This window comes from Fomitopsis serialis, assembly GCF_022376445.1.
Source record: "Fomitopsis serialis strain Sig1Antser10 chromosome Unknown B0H18scaffold_1, whole genome shotgun sequence".
In the NCBI taxonomy this organism is placed as follows: Eukaryota; Fungi; Basidiomycota; class Agaricomycetes; order Polyporales; family Fomitopsidaceae; genus Fomitopsis; species Fomitopsis serialis.
The window spans coordinates 1047613-1067691 of record NW_025954961.1 but is presented as its reverse complement, the minus strand read 5'-3'; the positions used below and the strand labels follow the sequence as shown (position 1 = coordinate 1067691).

At 55.8% G+C, this 20079-nt stretch overlaps 10 protein-coding genes across 10 annotated transcripts; 5 read left to right on the top strand and 5 right to left on the bottom strand.

The window, feature by feature from the left end:
• Nucleotides 1-2851: 2851 nt before the first annotated feature.
• B0H18DRAFT_14073 (uncharacterized protein) lies at nt 2852-3921 on the bottom strand. Its single transcript, XM_048036828.1, has 3 exons — nt 3220-3921; nt 3044-3150; nt 2852-2951 (listed from the first exon to the last, which is right to left on the bottom strand). Exons 1-3 carry the CDS (start codon nt 3663-3665, stop codon nt 2884-2886), a joined length of 621 nt encoding a protein of 206 aa, XP_047901224.1. The 5' UTR covers nt 3666-3921; the 3' UTR covers nt 2852-2883.
• B0H18DRAFT_1081087 (vacuolar amino acid permease) lies at nt 3872-6623 on the top strand (the record flags this gene model as incomplete). Its single annotated transcript, XM_048031331.1, has 17 exons — nt 3872-4029; nt 4050-4075; nt 4133-4249; nt 4313-4372; nt 4424-4508; nt 4638-4664; nt 4719-4754; nt 4804-4869; nt 4922-4943; nt 5000-5368; nt 5662-5696; nt 5749-5923; nt 5985-6033; nt 6092-6210; nt 6277-6281; nt 6341-6496; nt 6548-6623. 17 exons carry the CDS (start codon nt 3872-3874, stop codon nt 6621-6623), a joined length of 1581 nt encoding a protein of 526 aa, XP_047901223.1.
• A 664-nt stretch (nt 6624-7287) lies between these two features.
• B0H18DRAFT_866614 (uncharacterized protein) lies at nt 7288-7645 on the top strand (the record flags this gene model as incomplete). Its single annotated transcript, XM_048039793.1, has 2 exons — nt 7288-7530; nt 7583-7645. The coding sequence occupies 2 exons, from the start codon at nt 7288-7290 to the stop codon at nt 7643-7645; spliced, it is 306 nt and encodes a 101-aa protein (XP_047901222.1).
• A 287-nt stretch (nt 7646-7932) lies between these two features.
• Nucleotides 7933-9775, bottom strand: B0H18DRAFT_1112563 (uncharacterized protein; the record flags this gene model as incomplete). The annotated part of the gene is made up of 10 exons (XM_048032833.1): nt 7933-8041; nt 8095-8212; nt 8264-8323; nt 8374-8387; nt 8442-8516; nt 8572-9302; nt 9355-9426; nt 9474-9543; nt 9593-9666; nt 9725-9775. 10 exons carry the CDS (start codon nt 9773-9775, stop codon nt 7933-7935), a joined length of 1374 nt encoding a protein of 457 aa, XP_047901221.1.
• A 1619-nt stretch (nt 9776-11394) lies between these two features.
• B0H18DRAFT_949756 (uncharacterized protein) lies at nt 11395-12135 on the top strand (the record flags this gene model as incomplete). The annotated part of the gene is made up of 5 exons (XM_048041922.1): nt 11395-11517; nt 11579-11719; nt 11775-11818; nt 11872-11941; nt 11989-12135. 5 exons carry the CDS (start codon nt 11395-11397, stop codon nt 12133-12135), a joined length of 525 nt encoding a protein of 174 aa, XP_047901220.1.
• A 30-nt stretch (nt 12136-12165) lies between these two features.
• B0H18DRAFT_966947 (DNA directed RNA polymerase) lies at nt 12166-12767 on the bottom strand. The gene is made up of 3 exons (XM_048043385.1): nt 12541-12767; nt 12398-12490; nt 12166-12346 (listed from the first exon to the last, which is right to left on the bottom strand). Exons 1-3 carry the CDS (start codon nt 12746-12748, stop codon nt 12324-12326), a joined length of 324 nt encoding a protein of 107 aa, XP_047901219.1. The 5' UTR covers nt 12749-12767; the 3' UTR covers nt 12166-12323.
• Nucleotides 12768-13232: 465 nt separating this feature from the next.
• B0H18DRAFT_13626 (uncharacterized protein) lies at nt 13233-14540 on the top strand. Its single transcript, XM_048036801.1, has 3 exons — nt 13233-13851; nt 13905-13970; nt 14026-14540. The coding sequence occupies exons 1-3, from the start codon at nt 13534-13536 to the stop codon at nt 14362-14364; spliced, it is 723 nt and encodes a 240-aa protein (XP_047901218.1). The 5' UTR covers nt 13233-13533; the 3' UTR covers nt 14365-14540.
• A 338-nt stretch (nt 14541-14878) lies between these two features.
• Nucleotides 14879-16131, bottom strand: B0H18DRAFT_966939 (uncharacterized protein). The gene is made up of 5 exons (XM_048043384.1): nt 16060-16131; nt 15912-16033; nt 15655-15879; nt 15570-15584; nt 14879-15495 (listed from the first exon to the last, which is right to left on the bottom strand). Exons 1-5 carry the CDS (start codon nt 16104-16106, stop codon nt 15359-15361), a joined length of 546 nt encoding a protein of 181 aa, XP_047901217.1. The 5' UTR covers nt 16107-16131; the 3' UTR covers nt 14879-15358.
• On the bottom strand, nt 16132-17724 carry B0H18DRAFT_966936 (uncharacterized protein). The gene is made up of 2 exons (XM_048043383.1): nt 17042-17724; nt 16132-16987 (listed from the first exon to the last, which is right to left on the bottom strand). The coding sequence occupies exons 1-2, from the start codon at nt 17438-17440 to the stop codon at nt 16451-16453; spliced, it is 936 nt and encodes a 311-aa protein (XP_047901216.1). The 5' UTR covers nt 17441-17724; the 3' UTR covers nt 16132-16450.
• A 373-nt stretch (nt 17725-18097) lies between these two features.
• B0H18DRAFT_13720 (glycosyl hydrolase catalytic core-domain-containing protein) lies at nt 18098-19903 on the top strand. Its single transcript, XM_048036811.1, has 6 exons — nt 18098-18864; nt 18916-19068; nt 19125-19302; nt 19354-19482; nt 19536-19644; nt 19696-19903. Exons 1-6 carry the CDS (start codon nt 18404-18406, stop codon nt 19884-19886), a joined length of 1221 nt encoding a protein of 406 aa, XP_047901215.1. The 5' UTR covers nt 18098-18403; the 3' UTR covers nt 19887-19903.
• Nucleotides 19904-20079: the final 176 nt, after the last annotated feature.

Sequence of the window (20079 nt, the reverse complement as noted above, 5' to 3'; positions counted from 1 at the left end):
GTACGCTTACCGTACACACCTGACCGTACACTGGCAGTGAGACACTCGGGTAGTACCAAAGTATAAGCTCGTATAGCGACAATGCGGTATATTCTACTGATAAGATGTGGATGCCCCCTGTTCAGAAACAGAGATGGAAGCTCGAACCGGGTCGTTAAAAGCCGTCTGGATGAAGGGAACAGCCACACAGCGCGTATTGACCGTCGTCGTTCTTGAACGTCCAAAAGGTTAAATGCAATTCATATCCCTTCAGTGCACATGAACACAGACTTGCCTCGATACATCGACCAGGTGCGGTGCCCGACTGCTCGGGCTTGGACTTCAGTACCTGAAAACGTGCGCTTTACTCCTGCTCGACGCGGTGAAGTTAGCACGGCGATGTCGCGGTGAGTTCATGAACCCGATATACTGCCCGGTGGCCACGGCTTAAGGCTGACACCACGCACCAGCCGCATCACAGTAAAATCACGTCTGGTAACGCATGTCCCTTTCGCGCTGTGCATAAATACAGACAGATGCATGCCTAGGCCAGCGCCTTCAAGCAATGGCGGCAACTGTCTAGTCGAGCTCGAAGATGCATCTCATCGAGATGTGGACTGAGACATGAGTCGCATGAGCTGAAAATATCCATGCGCCAGACACCAGTCCTCACTGACAGGGAAACCGCGAAAGATGCCAGACGGTAAACATAGCTCACCGTCCATTCAAGGTTGGTGGCAAATTCTGTATAGCATGAGTAGTCGTGAACATGAGACAGATCCACAGACTGACCAACAGCCAAACATTTACAAGCGGTTCTGGCACGCGATCCGGTGCGTGCTTGTCGTTCCCGCCATAGCAGAGATCGAGGACATTCCGCGCAGAAGGGCACGTTGTTCTCTTAAGATACGCGAGTGATCGTGTCTAGACTATGCAGGCGTACGGGCGTCACCTCCTAGTCACGTTCACCGTCTCGACAAGCTGTCTGCCCTCTACACACCTATGTGATTCCGTTCAGTCGGGCCATCCGACCCACTGAGGAGGACACTCACCCTGTGGCCCAGCACGCAGCCATACGGCCATTTACAGTACATGCCGCTCCCGAGGATGACCGCTAGAAGTCGGAGGCCGAGGCTATCTGCCACTCACATTCCTCCCGACCTCCGATCGGACATTGGGAAGTAAGCAGGCCTAGCGTATGGCGTATGGTGATGCGCACGAAGCGGCGATCTATCCAAATCTTCGCCAACGTGGAGCAGATACGGTCCACGGGTCCTAATCTCGAGGGAGGGTGGGATGATCGTCATAAGAGCCCGCGAGCTTGGGAAGTGCGAAGACGACGAACCATCGGCAGGCATGCCTATGCAGGTAAAATCATGGCGACATTGTGTTCCAGGACGCGAGATACAATGGAACACTTACTTCTTGTATTCTTCCGATGGGCCGTGGATTAGGGAAGAAGAAGTCGTAGCGAGAATCGGCCGTTTACATTGCCTTCTTGAATTTCCCCTTGCAAGTATACTGGTGCCGTGAATACTAGTAATCGGTCTTCACTCAAGAATATGGAGACACTATACGAACCGTGCGATTCCCTCGAAATCATCATCGACATAGGACTGGACAAATTCTTGACTGGCAAAATATCGGAGGTGTGGTCTGAGCAAGGCTAGACGGCGGTAGCCGTCATGAATGTAGTGAAGTTTGAAGTTGTGTTCCAGCCGCACTGGCCGGAAGTGTGTAATTGGTCTTCAGCCTATTCTTATCCTGCTGAAAAACAAAGCACAATTGGCAATGTCAGATAGTAGAGAGTAAGCTCATGACAACTCACCGGCGATTTGGGTAACGATAGTTAATTGCCCGCACGTATCGGGATGCGACACTTGATGGGCTGGGCTCCGGGATAATCACTTCTCCGTCGGTTCACAGTGAACAGCAAAAGTGTTTCTCGTTCACAACCCGTATGCCCGTCACTGGTATGTCTTAAACCTGTTGAGACAAGGTCGCACTTCCAGCGAATGACTAATTTCAGTCGCCGAACATATGTGGTGAGCTCCTTGGTCTACGGACCGCCGGGGCATCCACAGGCGGATCTATAGTCATGGTGCAGTCTCATGCGTGTTCCAGCGGCCTGAAGTTCAAGGCCCTCGGGATACGAGTGGGCCAGGGCAACACCGGAACCGCTGGTCACTGGCCAGGAAGATTAATGACGCTCACACAATTGTACCTCACTTTCAATAGCTGCACGACGGGCACGCCGTTGCGACGAGGGGTCGGCCGCACATGTGCGAAGTGCACCCTTACAAAGGGATAACCGCCGACCCAAAGACGAATGTTGCCAGCGGTGGGTGCCGGCATCAGCGCCCTAACCATTCTGCACGGAAAGCAACAGAACCCTACACATTCAAGCCTGCAGGCCATTTGACCCGATCAATCGCAAGAATGTGTAAGTCGCCGCCCGCCCGTTCGCGGCCCCGAACATACCGCTGTGTATGCGCAGTGCAACGGAAGTCTTCCTGCGAGCACCCTCGGAAACCGACGAGATGAAATACGACGTTACGTACCTTCGCCACCTCAGGCTGCAACTTCACTTCAACCACGTCGGCGTCGATGTAACGTCGGGCACGGACTGCGGACGGAGATAGTGCGAGATAAATGACACATTTTGCCAAGCGATTCGCTTACAGCTGGGATGAGGCAGCGTTTCTCATCGGACTGCCGTTATGGGTCCAGAGTAGCTCCTCCGTTATAGTTGCTTCAGAGCACCCAGCGGAGGGCACGAAAGCTCGCGCTGAATCGGGCCCGTCGGGCGGAGAGGGGCCGCTGAAACACGACGATGGGTGAGTTGCGACGTACCTTTCGTCTTGCTCTCGCTGAGTTTATGACCCGGGCTCGGGTTTGAGAAACTCACGGTGGCTCCGATGTAGAGCGGATCAGATCATGCAAGTGAGAATAAGCCGTGCGGATAGTGTGGTCTGCACGCGGCATAAGTCACAGTGTACTCGCCAATTGGGTAGATAGGTCGCAATCATGTCATACTACTGTGTCGTAAAAGAAGAGAACTCACTGTTGGGAAAAGCCATTCGACATATGCATTTTCTTCCACAAACCGACAAAAAGAAATACGGAGTTGACTTGCATATCCGGTGTATTTCGACGTCCGAGTCTAGACGCCTTCGTATTTGGGTTCCCATCGGGTGAGGATCCTGCGGGTCTAAACATGACGCTCACTGGACAACTGACCTTGAACCTATTTTGCATGAGAATAATTGCCGCCCTTGATGGCGGGATAAGGCGACACACAACGCCATGAGACCTGTTTGAGCCGAGGTAATTTGCGAAATGCCCGACAGCATCGGAGCAAATGAGATAGACGACGCTGCGGACGAGTGGAGGTAAACCCGGACACTCGCAGGTCCCCTGTGGTTACGTTGGGTGCGCGCACGAAGAGGACGAGCAGCGCAGGACGAGGGCCGAGTAGGAGGAGAAGGACGAGGAGGATATACAGGGCGCTTGGGTGAATGGATAGGAGCGCCGCTGATCACGGATGCTGACGATAACCTTGGTGCAGGTTCAGATCCCGACAGATCTTCGCGCGAGAGAGATCTCCAGCGGAGCGTGAGCAGGCACACGCTTGCACCAGCCGTCTGTATATAATCTGCGCGAAGGCCGCACGGCCGCTGGGCCATCGTTCTGTACGGTAGCGTCGGCGCGGAAGACCTCTACGCTTGTTCTTCTGGCCAGTCGGTCGGTGTGTGTCTGATGGGCGCACGTTGTATATGTCATGGCCAGCGCTGACGATCGTGCTGCAGATATCCCTCCTCCGTGGGACATCTCATTCCCGGACGAGATATAAACGGGGCCTCACCCTCACCAAAATATACCGGCCCACGCAATGTCTACGACCCACCGAGACCATTCGGAATCACGACCCTTACTTCAGGACGCCACGCCCGACTCTTCCTGTCCCGCCGACGAGTCGGGATCCACAACTCCGCAAGAATCCGAGTCCTCCGCACCTCAGAATAAGGTCTCGTCGACTGACTTGCCTGGGTTCTGGCAGGCCTGTGGAGTGCAGTCTTCCTCGGGGCTTTGGACGGTTCGCCTGTTGCTGCTACTTCGTTGTTCAAATGCCTTAGCGTGCGCTGTATCATAGGTACCATTGTTGCGACTCTGCTCGCTCCAATCGGTAGTTACTTCAATGAATCTAACAGGTCATCATACATTGGAACATCCTACCTGCTGTCCGTATGCTGCTTCACCCCTCTGTATGGTGCGTGCACGACTGGAGCTATGCATGTGCTTGATCACCCTGGCTCACGCTTCATGGTACAAGGTCGTCTGTCCGACATCCTCGGCCGGAAAGGAGCTATGCTCCTCGCACTGTCGCTCTTCGGTCAGTTATGCGCCTGGCCGGATGAATACGTCGTCCTCATGTTTCCCGCAGGTGTGGGCACTTTCCTGTGCGGACTTGCGCCGTCGATGGATGGGCTTATCGTCGCGCGCGCAATCGCGGGCATGGGAGGAGGAGGGTGAGTGCCAGTACGCTGGCCAGAGGCGTCAATCATTAAAACTATCGATGATTGCGCAGGGTCATGACAGGTGCGTCCACAGCTCAGTGCACATGACGTCACGTACCGAACGGGCACCCTAGTGTCCAGCATCGCAGTGACAGATCTGATTCCCCTGTAAGTGTCGCAGGCCTCGAGGCAGAACATGTGGGATTGACCTGGCCTCTTCAGGCGGCAGCGAGGCCTCTACCAGGGCATGACCAATATGTAAGCGCCCCCTCGTTCCAACCTCCTCAAGCTGATCCGGCATCCGCAGTTTATTCGGTTTGGGCGCAGGACTTGGCGGTCCTCTGGGAGGATGGCTCAACGATACCTTTGGCTGGTGCGTTCGCACGTCTCCGTTCAAACACCCTATTCTCAGCTTGCCGAGGCAGGCGATCCGCCTTCCTCTTCCAGGTGAGTTGAAATGCCGAGATTCACATAGGCTACCGAATCTCATCAAACCGGAACAGATGCCGATTCTTCTGTTCTCCTTCGTCCTGGTCACGGTGAAGGTTAATATCAGCCTTCCGGATGAAATTCAGCAGCAAAGTCTACACACGAAAATCCGCCGCATTGACTATCTTGGGTCCTTCACACTTGTGGGCACTGTAGGCTGCCTGCTATTAGGCTTCAGCCTGAAGTCGACGGAGGAACTCCCTTGGTCACATCCGCTCATCTGGGGACTCTTGCTAGCCAGTGTGGTCTGGTGCATCATATTTATTATGGTTGAGACACACTGGTCACCCTACCCAGTAATGCCCATGAGATTAATTAAACAACGCACACCACTTGCTGTATCGCTATCATGTTTCTTTGGCAGTATAGCCGCGTTCTCCGCGGTCAGTTTGATCTTACTCTAGTGGCCTATTATGCACTCACGCTTCTATTACAGTTGTACAACGTCCATTGGTATGTAGCCCGCTTCTACCGTCTTCATTGGCAACTCAACCCCCCAACTATAGTATTTCTCCGCCGTGAGGCTTAATTCATCCACTGATGCAGGTGAGCCGCCCGTCCCATTTAATTTCAGGCAATTGCTGAACTCGTGGACAGGCCTTCACTTGCTCCCACATTCGGTACGCTACAATCCAACGCTATCTCCGATAACGCCGCAACTTTACGTTATTAATAGGTGGCCATCTCGACTGGCAGCGTCTTCGCTGGCTGGTACGTGTGTACATTTGGTATCATCAGCAACGCTGAACTGGAAAACATACAGGATCATGCGCCGCACGGGCAAACTGTACACCCTGACGTTGGTGTCCTCTTTCACGACGGTCATCGCCGCCTCCCTGCTGGTCTTTTGGAACGAGGATACGTCGTGGTTGCATCTGTGGTTCGACATCGTTCCTCAAAGTCTGGGCATGGCGAGCGTTATCACGACCACCCTCATTGTAAGTCTCCGGGCCCATCGGAGGGGTGTCCCTGGAACGCTCATCGACGTTATCCGTTTAGGCAATGATTGCAAGTGTGGTGAAGGAAGATTTAGCTGTCGCGACAGGCAGTATGTCAAAGTCGGCAACTTCTCAGAATCCGTCTGCTGATGCAGTGTACCTCCGCAGTCACCTATCTATTCCGCACTACCGGCCAGGTGCTGGGAGTTAGCCTGAGCGGCGCCTTGCTGCAGGCAATACTCACTCGTAAGCTCCGGGAGCGCATAACGGGACCTGGCGCTATCGAGGTCAGTATTTGCGTTCGCTAAAATGATGTAGGCATTGAACGACGACAATTTCAGATTATTGAGCAGATCCGGTTCGTGCTTTTTTGCAAACCCTAGTTGCATCGCACGCTGACTTGCTGTCCTCGGATAGTCATTCCACGAACCTCATCCCAGAGCTAGAGCCACATCTGCGCCGAGCAGCCGTAGACTCCTACGCCGATGCACTACGCGTTGTCTTCATATGCCAAGCTGTAGCAAACTTTCTGTGTTTCCTGTGTTGTATACCCATCCAGGAGAACTCTTTACCGTGCGTATTGGTATTGATCTTCTGCATTCGTCGACTAACAAGTGTACGCAGTGGGACGCATGAAGAACAGGAGGCACAGTATAGACGAAACAAACCCACTTACGGTAGTACCGATACTAATGCATGATGCCCTTGTACTCGCCTCTAGAGCAGGTCAGGCGTCGTGGAATAGATTGTACAATATTACACAGCGTCCGACGTCCGGCGAAATATGGCTCCTTGAGCACTAGCATATACGATAACGCAGTGTGTGCTTGCTTGCAGCAGGCGAAGTGCTTGAATCATGAAGAGTTGGCTGGGTTCGGATGTGTCTCCTCTATCCATCTCCTCGGCCTTTTCTCCACCACGGTGACGGTGCGCTGCCCGTTCATCCTCTCGCCGACAGCTCCGTCTGCAAATCGGCCTCGGTCGTGCGCTGGACAGGGCAGGACATTGGATGCGGATACCGTGACGACAGATGCGACGAATGTGAGGCCGAACAGAGTGGATACGAGTTTCCGTCGTTGTTGCGGGGTGAGATTGAGTGCTCTGGACGCGGACATCCTAGAGCTGCAGCACAGCCATGAGCCCACACGACCCTCACAGCAAGCGGCCAAGCGACTCACAGTAGCTTCCTCAACCATATCCCTGCCCACTTGGCAGGTTGTTCGAGGCCGCCTGGTGATGTGTGCGGCGCAGGGATGGGCGCAATGACGGTCTGCAGCAAGTTCCGGCACTGGCAGGCGCCCGACGCTGGTCTTTGCGCCTCGGTCCGTGTCCAGCCGGCGCTCAATCTTCCGCTTGCTGCCACCATGAGCTACAACGCCCGCATCGTGCGCGACATCAAGGCCCGCAACGGCGTGAAGCTCAATGAGGTCGCCCGGCGGGCATACCTCTACGTAGCGCGCAACCAGACCCTTCCTCCGGAGGTGCGCTACCAGGCGCAGCTGCAGCTCAACACCTTCGGCAGGTACACCCGCCCGACTACCCCGAAGAACAGGTGTACTGAGACCGGCCGTGGGCGGGGCGTCATGAGCGAGTTTGGTCTCTGCCGGGTACGTTCATATTTCTACAGCTAATGTGGCTTGACTGCTAAGTCTCCACCAGTTCCAATTTCGACAGAAGGCGCTGGCGGGACAGCTTGCTGGAGTGAGGAAGGCGTCTTGGTGATTGCAAAATTGCACATGTGAGTGTAATTGAGCGTTGGTCAAATATTGGCGACTCATGCCAGTCGTGTCACCAGTGGCCTCCATGAGCTTTTAATGTGACTAGGTCTCATCGACCAACGCAGCTACACATTCGCGTCGTGTACCGAATACATGTGGTCTTTGCCGTTCATGGTACTCCATAGAAAGCTTTGCAATGGATACAAAGGCAGATGGAGATGACCTGTATATACACCAAGACCGTATAGCGAACATCCGTGACAAACATTACTCTAATACGCCGTTGCTGGGCTAGACCGCTGGATGGGAGTCTTGGAAGTCAGCCAGACGTAGCTCGCCTTCGCCCCTCTCACGTCTCCAACGATTGGCAATTGCCAGGGTAGCCTGGTCGACCAGGAATCTGTAAACTCAGGTATGAGACACGGTATACAAGCTTAGTCCCGAAACACGCACTTGTATCGATGAAGCCAGGTCTCAGACAGTTCCCAGTTCGTGTGCGCGAGCACGTCGTCTCCGTGGATGGTCACCTCGTTGCGATAGTCGTGGAGGCAGTCCACGAGGTCAAAACGGCCTACATGGCCGTCAACAAGCACCATCAATTTGCCAACGGTCGCCCACTTACCTCGTAAGAGAATCATCCGATCGCGAAGCTCAGGGTGCACGATCGCATCAATCACGCTCTCTGTGATTTGGTCAGCCAGGCAGAAGCTCAGCTCAGGACAAGTGCCAGACCATGTGGGACAGTTCTAGTCAAGGTGTACTCCGTGAGACTAGTTCCTGAGAGGGTGACGGCGGCGTACCTTTGTACCAGAGTTGGTCGCAGCGACGAAGGCAAGCAATATGCACTGTTGCGTTTGTAGTTGTCCAGATGATAGCTGCGCAATAGTGTGAGAACGTCTGTAGACACCAGAAACGTCGAACAGAACGTACTGTACAAGTTTGTACGCATCGGTCTTCTTCGAATCTACATCGTCCTCTTCAGGCACCGCCGGGGGCGTAGGACCAACTCTCGGCTGCTGTACAGACACCGGTGACGCCCCTACCAACGGCATAGTAGGTATACCCGCATCATTGTGTACCCCCATACCCGACTGCATGAAAGAACTCTGGAAAGAACCTCCGATAGTCTGGCTAGGCGAAGCACCATACGACCCGGATGCAGCGGTCGGGGACGAGGCAGGCATGGCCATGGAGGCGCCAGGACCGCCGGTTCGCAAGAAATCGTTCAGCAGGCCAGAGTCATGCGCCCTGGTGGAGGCTTGATACATGCCGTTCTGGGGTACTGAGGCCGCAGCTTGCAGGGGCACCAGCATTGGGTTAGAGAAGGAATCGGCGTGTTCGCGTTCGCCGTTTTGCTCGTTGGCCCCTCGTGTCCGCTTCGATGGACCACCTAGAGAATCGTCTTCTTGCGGTCGCTTTTGTCCTGCAGCCGGCTGTGAACCAGAGGCGACGGCGTCAGCCGCTTTCTGCTGCTTGTGTCGCTGGTAACTTTCCCAAGCTGTGTCTGTCTCGGACTTGTTGAGAAAACTGTTGAAGTCGTTCAAGTCCCACCCGAGCTTCGGTAGCAAGCCACCGGCGCCGTCGCCGATGAACGAGCTCAGGCTGCGTAATAGGTCACGGAGAACCTGGTTCTCCTGCATCATGTCTGCATGATTTTGCTTCTGCTGTCAAGTCAGTCTCTAAACAGGGCGGATGATACGCGCCTTTGAGGACTTTCCGCATTGTCGCCAGCGCCTCATCCTTGCCACCCGAGAGCATCTCCACACTGGCCTCTAAATCGCGTATCTGGAGAACGTTGAGCACCTCACAGTTATATAGCCCAAGCCACTTACGCGCTGCTGCTTTCGGAGACGAAACTCGCGCTGTGCTATGCGATTCTGGTCGCGTCGTGCTGCCTGCGAGCTGCGACGGCTTTAGCGTAAGCATGATCACGTCGGTGGCCACTACGCACTTTGGATTTTTTTTCCTGCCAGGCTTTCCAGGTGGGTTGGAACCACCATCGCCATCGTGCTCAAGGTCAGAACTCTGGGCAATGGGCCGTCAGCGTGGTCTGAGTCACGCAAAACCGCAGTGGTAATGCTACCTCGTCGAGGTCGCCGGAGATGCTGCGAGCTCGGCTGGCTTGGCTGGGCATGTTTGTGCCTTCGAAGATGTCGAGATGCGAGACGGCGAGGCGTGCACAGCAGCAGCGAGGTCAGCAGTGCTTAGGCCCGGTCGGAAATGTTGTTGTTCAACTGCAGCGGCCTACAAGCGCCCACACCTCCTCAGCCATCCGACACGAACGGATCCGGCATGTGCACTCGCACATTGCCGGCACAGCCATTCCGGGCACGTCCTCACGTGAGCCACACCGCAGAGTGCAGCCGGTGGCGCTGCGTCGGTGTGCCGTTCATTTCCTGCCAGACATGGGCGGGCAGCGCGGTCAATGGCCTGCCCCCCTGTGGGCCCTACGTATATATGTATTTTTTACGTCGGTCCTCGTCTCGTTTATCTCAATTTTCTCACTCACAGGGTCTTCTAGCCTCCTCCCTGCCGGCATTCGCTTCTAGTGTTGGTCTACTAAAGCCGTGGCCCTCAGTAATTGTGCTCAGTTACGTGCGTCACCTCGTTTGGAACCGGACAGATTTCTTCACCAGCATTATCTCCGTTATATTGCTCACTGCATGCCCGGATCATCCTCAGAAGGAGGGCTGCACCGGTGAGACTCCCTTGTTCTAATAAAGTGCATACTGTTGAGTCACTCGGCTTATGGAAGCGATAGTCAAAGTCGACATCCGCCTCCTGAGCCCGTGCTTATTATGGCGCCCCTGATGATTCTGCCGGATTGCTGCCCTAGCGTCGTTCAGCAGATCGTCGTGGCACCGTAGGGTCGGCACTCGGCTCCGGACTCGGGAGGTTAGACAGTGGTGGTGGCATCTGCAGATAACATCGTCATCCGGCACCAGCCACGAGGCCATTGCTCTCATGTCGTCCTGCCTGTGGAAGAAGCACAACACCCTCACGCCCAACCCTGCCGAGAGTCTATCGCGCTCCCTCCGAGTCGTCGAACTGAATACCGGCCTCCGTCCATACGTCCAGCGCATGGACGAATACCACAGCTGCGGCCGCCGGGTACTATATGTAACCTCCATGCTGGTGAGCACTATCCGTTTTAATTGTGGGGATGGCACTGCAGTTCATACTAATTTTCCGCCCAGCGTGTTCGGAAGATTCCTTTCTGCGAGTGCTCTGGCTGACCCGCTGTTGTCTGAGGATCATCGATAAGGTACGGTGCTTCAACTGATGTGGCGGTCACAAAGCAGCCACAAAACACGGTCTTTAGAAGCGACGTATGACCGTTACAGCGAGTCGCCGGAACCAAAAACGGTCCCCCAGGCGTCTTCTGGCATGGACCCTTCAGCGTCCCCGACAACTTCTCTACACCTCGTGGGTTCAACTTCCGCCTGCGGTGAGGCGCACTCGCGTTCGATGTAGTTAGAGGACGATTTCATTATCAGCTGTCGCCATCTCATGACCACGCGAGTTAACCTCATCCAAGCCTAATCAGATCGGAAATGATCCAACGCACAGTACTATGACAAACGCGATTTTGCCCTGTATCCTCATAACATGGTTTTCACAGAACTCCACGGCCGTACAATGTTCGACACGCCGGCACATTAAAAGCCTGCCTGCCCGTGGAACCTGCTTCATAACCACCGCATCTCCCTTCCCCCACGAAGCACGGCCCATTCTCCTCAGGCACTGAGCACTATGGCAAGCACTGATATCGTCCTGCAATGGGTATATCCCCCCGAGTCTACCAACCCAGATAGACGGACTTTCCGAATCAACCAGATCGTGGAGGGATCGACGGAGCCAGTTCCGATGTACAAGGTGCGAGCTATTCTGTCAGCTGTTTCGTCGGCTGTCTAATCGTTGCCCCTGGCTACGTCAGTTCCAACACCCCAACACTGGAACGAACACCGGAGTTACCGAGATATCGCGCAAGAACGCCGCCACTCAGCGGTGGGAACACGCTGGCCAACTAGACTGGCTTTCGGACCACACCGCAAATGTCATGTTCGGGACTGAACGCGTACATATCCGTCTTTCCATCGCATCTTTCTAAATGACAGAAGGCGCCGTTGTAGGTCCACATGAGGGAGTTGCGAAAGATGAAGAAGCAGTCTAGCAAGTGCGCCCGTCCATGGCATGTTGTTCCACACGGTCTGACTGATCCCCCATCAGATCCCGCCGGTTCAAAGCGGGGGGCTCCGAGTACAAGTGGAAACAGGCAGAGAACGGGAAAGATCTCTTCGTAAGCATCCAATTTGTTTATACCGTCCGGTTCTTAACGATTACCAGTGCGTGAGTACCAGGGGCAAAGTAGTTGCCACCTGGTCGGACGATCAGTCTCAGCTGCGCGTTACTGACCGGGGAGAAGGCATCCTTGATCGCGTGGTGGTTACATGTTTCCTCAACTCATGGATGAACGGATTGAAACTATGGTGATGGCATGCGCCGCCTTCGCATATGACGCGTAGTAATGGCTAGCTTATGTATCACGTAATTGCCTCTATTGGACTACCCATGCTTAATATACAAATGATGAATGAAGGGGACAGCGTGCAGATCAACAAATGGCCAGGATAACGCGAAGACGGGGCATGAGATACAAGCACGGGCACAAACGCGGCGGCTCATCGCGCCTCAAATTGTACCACTGCGGTGGCGGGTGAGTGGACTGGGCCTGCCAAACGAAGGGACGACATACTTCGTTTTGTCCTCTTCTTATACATGATCCTGTGGCCGCACTCGCGACAACGTATCGGCTCTCGAGATCTGATCTCGTTTTTCGCGCCGCAATCTGCAGAAGACGTTGGAAGTCGCTGACGAGCAATCAGAATAGGGACAGACCTGCGCAGAGGTACTCCATCTCCTGGCGAGGGGCTGGCATGTATGCTCCCGACCCGCCCGACGGGCCCTGGGCGCTGTAATTGGTGCCCGGCTGGGAGTTCATGGTGGTCGACGGCAAGTCGGTGTATGAGCGTGTTTGGCAAGTGTGGCCGCGGGAGCGCCGGGGCACGCGACAGAATGATCGCGACGATCTCGAGCCATCTGGCATCCGCGGCCAGCGACGTTTGAGCCCGGACAGCATCCCACCGCCTCTCCTGTTTCGCACCGCTCTCCTCGCTCTTGTTCGTCTTCCCTCGCAACCGCTGCGTGTACCATCCCGCGCTCATCACTGCAGTCGCTGCGACACCTGCGCGCAACCATTGAACCAATCTCGAGCAAGCAGCGGCCTCCGAACGGTAGCCGATCCGCGATACTCGGTCAGCATGACTCGCGATCGCTATTATCCGTCGTCATCACACTCCGGTGCGTTGTTACCGAATGGCAATGTACATCAAGGCTGTGAGGTTACTGCAGTCGCGCTGTCGCAGCTGGCCCCGGGATAGCTCCAGTCGCCATGATACAGACGGTGGTCTCTGAGCGACGCCGCAGGGACGAGAGGTATTGTCTATGTTTTGCGACCGCACGACAGCGGGCGCTGGTGTTGCTGTGCCGTAAGTAGACGTGGTTGAATGCAGATTGACGGGCGTAGCGGTTGCAGTCTGTGGCTGCGCCCCTTGTTGCGCTTCCGGTACGAATGTTCGAGTCTATCATAGTATCATCGCCTTGTCGACCACTGTAGTGGCGTCTATATTGATCATCTCACACACACCACACTCGTGAATTCCGGCGTCGTTGCCCAGCGTGCTGCGTTGCCCTCTGCTCCATGGCGCTCCCAATTCTGCCTGGCAACCACTTCCCTCGGCCCGTTCCCAAGACATCATGCACAGGCTATAATAGCTGCAATCAGACAGGGCCGCGCTCGAGGTCGTACCTCGACTCTCCCGCCCTTTAACTATGGCCACTACTCTCCCGTCCTTCGTGGAGCTCATGGCGACTTTGGGTCTTGAAAATTCGCCTGGACTGCCAGTCCTCCACAAAGATACGGTGCCTGTTAGCCTTGGGCACCGTGTTCACCACTCTCGCTCTTCTTCTGCATCTTCTTCTAGTTCGCTGTCTTCTTCACTATCTAGCACTGTCTCTCCACGACGGCCCCTCGTACGCCTAGAGGGATCATCCGCCATGGAATCCGAGAGCACGCCATCAGACCGAGACTGGGATACGGAGAGGCGTCGGGTCCGTGTACCTCGCTTCGCACCATACGCACCCTCCATCGTGAGTTTGCCCATGACGACTCGATGTATGATCACCGTTGACTTGGACACCAGTCGCACATGAGAAAGCGAAGTACCCCCGCCTTCATCAAAGAAGAGATAGAGGAAGTACCTGTACGAGTGAGTACTGATTGCCTTTGCTCGGCTCAAATCTGACATCGGTCCTTCTACCTAGCCATTATCTACATCGCCTTATTTATCTCCGACGACCTGTGGCGTCCCTCGGCGTGCGTCGCATAACGCTTTGCGACAATCCTATGCTCGCCCACGCAAGCTTGTCCTTTCGCAGTCCGATTTGACCGCGAACACCCCGATATCCACATTCGTCCGTCGCAAGACACCACAAGGATCACCGACGTCCCCTTCCTTCTCCCACCGCATCCGGAAGAGGTCATGCAGTCCAGTGCAGCCCGTCTTGATCCCTACTCTCCCCCATGTATTCCCTCCCCCGGAGACGTGGAAGTACGCCTCTTCGGACACAGAGGATGAAGACATGCACGATGCCCATGCATGAGCTACGAGAGCATCGTCTGACTCGTTCAGATTGCATTGCCCTACACAACCCGTCCTGCACGATGCCGCATCAGAGCGGCGTGCCGTGCGAGTCCTCACCCGCCATGTCTCTATCAGACTTAACTTTATTCCTCCGGACTTATAGCCATCGCTGTATCTTCCATCCCACACTGTACCAATACACATCGTCGGTTTATTCTCAACAGCATGGACGAGCAGTTTTCTGGTCGTAGTTCGCAAGTGTTTCCGTCATCCGTCACTCTCTTTTGCGTTGCATCGCATGATACCTAGAACGTTCGTTACCCCTCACCCCCATCTGTACACTCGTTGACGTGGCTGTCCATCATTCTGGTTTTCATTTCGGTAACTGTCAGGCGTATCCGCTGTGTCTATCCTCCCTGAAGCTACGGAAGGATATGCGATCGCAATTACATGTCGTCTGCATTCTCCACACCACCCGCCCGTATCAATCGTGCGCGTCCTCCTCCGGTCCCGGACAGTTCTGATCCATGTCTTCCTGGTTGTCATACTGTGTTCCACACCAGAAGCAATACGTATATCTTTGTCGCAGGTAGTCAAGCACTAGTTGCAACCGATGCTTTGCCTGGCACGAGGTGCACCCATAAGGAACATCATGAGCACGTTGACGACTGCGGGCGTAGTACTGCCACACTCACGTTGAGACGGAGGAATTGCCTCGCTTCCTGGACCTCCTCTTCCGAATAAGGCGATCCACGCAGCTTTGCCTTCTCCGGCAGCGCTTCCTCTTCGTCCTCGAGTGTCGTCGTCAGCGGCTGCAGCGCGTCCGCTCGCATCTTTGCTTCAGCCGTCCTTCGATGGTGTCGCCTGCCTGCTGCCGAGACAGGCTCGCGACGAGCTCAGGATCATCCAGATCGTCGATGAGGCCCTCTGGGAACGTCTCCGCGTTTTCGGGGTTGAGCCAAAGGATGTTAAACTGGGTGTCCCGTAGTCAGATGGCACGGCACAGCGCATAGTTACCCGACAGGATGACACACCTTACGGCCGTCCTTTTCGTCGAGGGTGATGCAGGTGCGCTGCGCAGGCGCGAGGCGGCCTTGGGCGCGGCGGTCCTCGTACTCCTGGCGTGCGCGGTCCCGGAAGCCGACATGGTCTGTTCCTCCGCAAGCTTCGCCATCTTGGCCAGCCTCTCCGATGCGCTGGGGGACGCGGCGCGTTTGCGCAGACCGATACCCGTCTTGCCTGTCATGCGTATGAGTACTCAGCGAGCGGGCGATGTGCCACTGGAAAGACGACGAGGGCGAGGACGTACCAGCCCATTCGTTCAGAGGCAGAGGCTCGACCCTATGTCCGATCCCACCCTTGGCCGGTTCTGCAACAGCGAAAGCATCCGCTGGAACGTCGTCGTCCGCAGTAGCAGACTTGGCCGCGGCCGCGCTGCTCTCAGCGGGCGGCGGGTCGTCGTAGTTTTGCCCCAGCGACTCTCCCGGCTTATAGCCCATCTTCATCATCATAGCCAACGCCTTGTTCTGCAGCCCTGCAGCCTCTTCATCCTTCGCGCGTTCGAACAAGCTTTTGCGAAGCCCCTCTTCCCGGCCTCTTGCTCGAGTTGGCGCCTGCTCTTCTTCCTGCTCTGTTCATTCTTGATCGCAGAAAGCCGTTGCGCCTCCTTTCGACGTTCTGCATACGTCCTCGGCGCAGGGGAGGAGGAGCAGACTCTAGCAAGAACTTGTCGGACAAGTAGTCGTCTTCGTCATCGGCCATGATCAAGGCACCTTACATAACCGACACCGGTGATGGGATAGAAGATGTGCGTTTCGTACGGGTCGTAACAATCATAAATACACGGGCAGGTGTCAGTCGCTAGCAAATTGACGACAGCGACCACACCAGCTATCGACAAAGAAACGACTCCAGACCGCACTGATTAACCATAGGCGATCACGACGGGGAAGCATGGCGGGAGAAACAACACCAGTTTGCGTCAACCTCAACAAGGATGGATCCAGCCGGGCGCGGGGGTAAAGGTGATGAACGAAGACGAGATGTACGTTAGGAAGTGGGGATTGATACGGTCTCTGATGCAGACCGCAAACGTGTTCGGACGTTTAGGAGGCAACGACAGTCACCTCCGGAGTAGCCTCCCTTTCGGGCTTCGCCTCGCCACCATTCGCAACAGGGTCAGCTGTCTCGCCGTTCTCGGCACCCTCCTCGGTCTGCGAGTTGACAGCGATCTTGACAGCAATAGCCCGACCTTCAACCTCCTTGCCCTGCAAAAGCTCGATGGCCTTTTTCTGCTGCTCCTCGTCACCCACATCAACAAAGCCATAGCCCTTGCTCTTGCGCGGCTTTCCCCAGCGACGGCGGACAATCCGAGCAGAGTTAACGGGGACGCCAGCCTCCGTGAACAGCGTAGCGAGGCCGTCATCATCGATGCTGAAGCCAAGGTTCGCCACGAAGAGGACGGTCTTGGACGGCTCCCCTGCAGGGTCCTCGCCAGCAGGGCGCGGGGGCCTAACAGTCTTGGGCTTCCGCGTACGAGGCTTCTTGGTAGCCCCCTCTGCGGCACCCTCTGTGGCGGGAGCAGCGTCTGTAGCAGCATCACCACCTTCAGCCGCAGCTTTCTTCGCCGCCTTCGACTTGCGCTGCAAGACAGTAGCTTAACGAGGTACGAGGTGCCAGGACTCATAAGAACTTACGCTGTTCTTTTTCTTTTTCTTGGGCTTCTCGCCCTCTGCAGCAGAAGTGGCGCCGTCGGCCTTGTCGGCGTCGCCATTGGCAGCCTCGCCGTTGGCCTCGGCTTCGGTGACTTCGCCAGGTACGCTCTTGCTACCACGACGGCCGGGCCGCCTCTTGCTGGCCTTCTTCGCCTTCTTCTCCTGGTCTTTCTGCTCTGCCGGCTTAGCGACCTCGACAATGACCTGACGTCCGTCAAGCTCCTGCTTGTCGAGGAGCTCGACTGCCTTCTGAGCAGCCTCAGGGGTGGCCACGGACACGAAGCCATAGCCCGCTGAGCGTGTGCCCCGGAAGATGACCTGCGCGGTCAGTCTGAGGGGCCAAAGTGAGCGATGGCCGCCGACGTATGCGAGGCGATACATACATGTCGCTCTCGACAGGAGCAAAAAATGCCTTTAGCCCTTCATCCGTGGTAGAGTACGCCAGGTTACCGGCGAAAACCTGGGTGGACGGGGGTCAACGCATGCCACGTCAGAGGGCATGCGACGTACTTTGAAGCCGGGGGCCTCTTCCACGACCTTCTCCTGGGTAGCGGGAGACACGCCGTTCTCGGTGACAGGGGCGGCGGGGGCGTCGGACATTGCGATGAGCGAGGGGGAACTGGTGTGTTTTTGTGCGATGAACTTGTTGAACCGGTTTCTTCGTGTCAAACTTGGGGGTTGAGAGAAAGGCGAGCCTGCGCACGTCGGCTTGTTTTGATCTGCTGGCAAACTCCGCTCGCGTTAGGCTGGCCGCTGGTTTACTTATGATTATTTACGTCGCCATGACCGCTGCCATCTTCCGATCTGACAAAGGCTGTGAAGCCGTCCGCACGCCGCCTGTTTCGACTCCCGGCACGCGTCTGTCCCGCGTCTGTCGCCCATCTTCAGCCAGACTCTGATCCAACGCCCGCCTTTCCTTCTGACGCCCTTCGCGTCCGTCGCCTCGCCAGCCAGGCTCTCAAGGAGTCTCATGTTTCACGCCGTGCATGTATGTGCGCGCAGCCGCCGTCGTCGCGCTCCTCTCTGACGATGCCCGAGCTCGATGACCCCTCTGGGGGAGCATGCACGCAGGATGAGCAGTTCAGCCAGGCGGTGGCTTTGACCGCGTGCGCGTCGGCGCACGAGGCTGGGACAGCGGCCCTTGGCACTTAGGTAAGCTACCAAATAGGGTCGCCTTCTTGCTTGCCTGCGGCCCCTCGCGACCGTTTTCTCCTGCCAACTCACTCCGTCGTCCCCCCCTCCTACGACCCTCCCTCTCGTCCGCACTTGCCTTTGGGCACCGTCATTCTTTTACACACACTCCTTGAGTTATTCACGCGAAGAACACTCCTCGCGCCTATCACCATGATCTCGCTCAAGCTCTCAACTTGTGACCGTCGGAGGCGTCGCCCTCTTTGTCTGCTCCCTCGCACCACTGCGAACGCCCTCAGCGGTGGCAGCCACCAGAACTTTAACCGCCTCGCGGCGCACGAGGGCATCTCCAAGAGGAACGCGCAGAACAAGCGTTCTCTGAACAAGCGCTGCAAGGCTCGTGACGGCAGCAACAGCACCGATATCGCTGCGTCTACGAGCTTCTCTTCCTCCTGGGTGGCTCCTACCTCTACCGACGTACCTTCCACCGACTGGAGCTCGTCCAGCGACTACACGCCTACCACGTCCTACACGCCCACGTCGACCTGGAGCTCGAGCAGCTCGTCTGCTGCTGCTGCTAGCCCTACGACTGCCGGCGGTACCAAAGTCGGCGTCGCGTGGACTGGCTCTAACGACCAAGAGCTCGCCACCGTCAAGACTTCCGCGACCAAGTTGTAAGTATAACCGTACCCGTCAAGACCAAAACTCACTTTGCAATGATTTAGCCTGTACAACTGGAGCTCGTGGAAGAACTCTAACTCCGACTCCCTTGGTTACGAGTTCTGGGCCATGCTTCATGATTCCTCGTCTCAGTCTATCAGCGACTTCCAGAACAATGTCGTGGCGGGTTATTGCACGAACGTCATGGGCTTTAATGAGTGCGTTTCCTTTTTCGTCGCAGTTCAATACCGTCAAACCTAATCAATACATCAAGGCCCGAGCAGCAGGGTCAGGCAAACATGGACCCCGGCAGTGCCGCGTCTTTGTGGCAGCAGTACATCGAGCCGAAGAAGGACTTGGGCATGGGCCTGATCTCCCCTGCGGTCACGTCCGACTCGGCGGGTATTCCTTGGATGCAGTCGTTCATTTCGGCGTGCAACGGTGGATGCACGGTAAGTCGTCAGCCCTTGATAGCAGACCTAATTCAAGCAAACATTCGCTAGTTCACTGCCGGCTGCGCGGCACACTACTACGGCACTGACCCGCAGGACTTCATCAACTACATGCAGACCTTCTATAATACCCTTCAAGGCAGCTGCAGCGTGATCCATGTTACGGAGTTTGCCTGCATGGTACGACCTTTCCGTGCAAGTTGAGAGGCAGCAGCATTTATGTCTCTTCACAGGACTTCAGCGGTGCGACGACACCCGATGACGGCCAGATCTGGAACTTCTACAGCACGGCTATTAAGTGGATGGAGGCGACTCCATGGATCGGTTCCTACTTCGCTTTCGGTACGCACACGTATTGCTCTCACCTACGCATCCGTTGACCGTGGGCTGTAGGTATTCTCGACGACATGGGCAATGTCATTCAGCAAGATGCCCTCCTGGCTGGTGGCTCCGTGACCTCGCTGGTGACGCCTACATCTACAACAGCTGGCAATGAACAGTTAGGCGCTTCCCAAAGGAAGCTGCCGCTGTGCGGCCGCCGACGTTCACGCGTACACCCACGTATATACCCGCGCACTCATTGATGTGTAGTTCGTGCATCTCCTTTGTTTCTCGGTTTTATGAGCGTAGCCCGTAACTTTGTTTTTCACGCCGTCTCAGACACACCGTCTCGGACACACTGCCGTATGTTTCGACCAGTCCTGCCTGGACGGCAGTAATGCAATTAATGCAATGATATCCTGAATTAGTTTTGTGATGACTGTTGTGTGGGAACGT

What these genes read in the sequence shown, in the direction of transcription:
- B0H18DRAFT_14073 (XM_048036828.1), bottom strand. Translation starts at nt 3,665, where the DNA reads ATGGCCCAGCGGCCGTGCGGCCTTCGCGCAGATTATATACAGACGGCT. An exon ending in TCATGCAAAATAGGTTCAAG is followed by an intron (nt 3,151 to 3,219) that starts GTCAGTTGTCCA and finishes CCAAATACGAAG; the next exon opens with GCGTCTAGACTCGGACGTCG. An exon ending in TCGAATGGCTTTTCCCAACA is followed by an intron (nt 2,952 to 3,043) that starts GTGAGTTCTCTT and finishes TGCCGCGTGCAG; the next exon opens with ACCACACTATCCGCACGGCT.
- B0H18DRAFT_966947 (XM_048043385.1), bottom strand. Translation starts at nt 12,748, where the DNA reads ATGCCAGATGGCTCGAGATCGTCGCGATCATTCTGTCGCGTGCCCCGG. An exon ending in GATGGAGTACCTCTGCGCAG is followed by an intron (nt 12,491 to 12,540) that starts GTCTGTCCCTAT and finishes CGTCTTCTGCAG; the next exon opens with ATTGCGGCGCGAAAAACGAG. An exon ending in TAAGAAGAGGACAAAACGAA is followed by an intron (nt 12,347 to 12,397) that starts GTATGTCGTCCC and finishes CCGCCACCGCAG; the next exon opens with TGGTACAATTTGAGGCGCGA.
- B0H18DRAFT_13626 (XM_048036801.1), top strand. Translation starts at nt 13,534, where the DNA reads ATGGCCACTACTCTCCCGTCCTTCGTGGAGCTCATGGCGACTTTGGGT. An exon ending in CACCATACGCACCCTCCATC is followed by an intron (nt 13,852 to 13,904) that starts GTGAGTTTGCCC and finishes CTTGGACACCAG; the next exon opens with TCGCACATGAGAAAGCGAAG. An exon ending in TAGAGGAAGTACCTGTACGA is followed by an intron (nt 13,971 to 14,025) that starts GTGAGTACTGAT and finishes CCTTCTACCTAG; the next exon opens with CCATTATCTACATCGCCTTA.
- B0H18DRAFT_966939 (XM_048043384.1), bottom strand. Translation starts at nt 16,106, where the DNA reads ATGGCCGATGACGAAGACGACTACTTGTCCGACAAGTTCTTGCTAGA. An exon ending in TCCGACAAGTTCTTGCTAGA is followed by an intron (nt 16,034 to 16,059) that starts GTCTGCTCCTCC and finishes CCCTGCGCCGAG; the next exon opens with GACGTATGCAGAACGTCGAA. An exon ending in GAGGGGCTTCGCAAAAGCTT is followed by an intron (nt 15,880 to 15,911) that starts GTTCGAACGCGC and finishes AAGAGGCTGCAG; the next exon opens with GGCTGCAGAACAAGGCGTTG.
- B0H18DRAFT_966936 (XM_048043383.1), bottom strand. Translation starts at nt 17,440, where the DNA reads ATGTATCGCCTCGCATACGTCGGCGGCCATCGCTCACTTTGGCCCCTC. An exon ending in AGAAAAAGAAAAAGAACAGC is followed by an intron (nt 16,988 to 17,041) that starts GTAAGTTCTTAT and finishes ACTGTCTTGCAG; the next exon opens with CGCAAGTCGAAGGCGGCGAA.
- B0H18DRAFT_13720 (XM_048036811.1), top strand. Translation starts at nt 18,404, where the DNA reads ATGATCTCGCTCAAGCTCTCAACTTGTGACCGTCGGAGGCGTCGCCCT. An exon ending in AAGACTTCCGCGACCAAGTT is followed by an intron (nt 18,865 to 18,915) that starts GTAAGTATAACC and finishes GCAATGATTTAG; the next exon opens with CCTGTACAACTGGAGCTCGT. An exon ending in AACGTCATGGGCTTTAATGA is followed by an intron (nt 19,069 to 19,124) that starts GTGCGTTTCCTT and finishes CAATACATCAAG; the next exon opens with GCCCGAGCAGCAGGGTCAGG.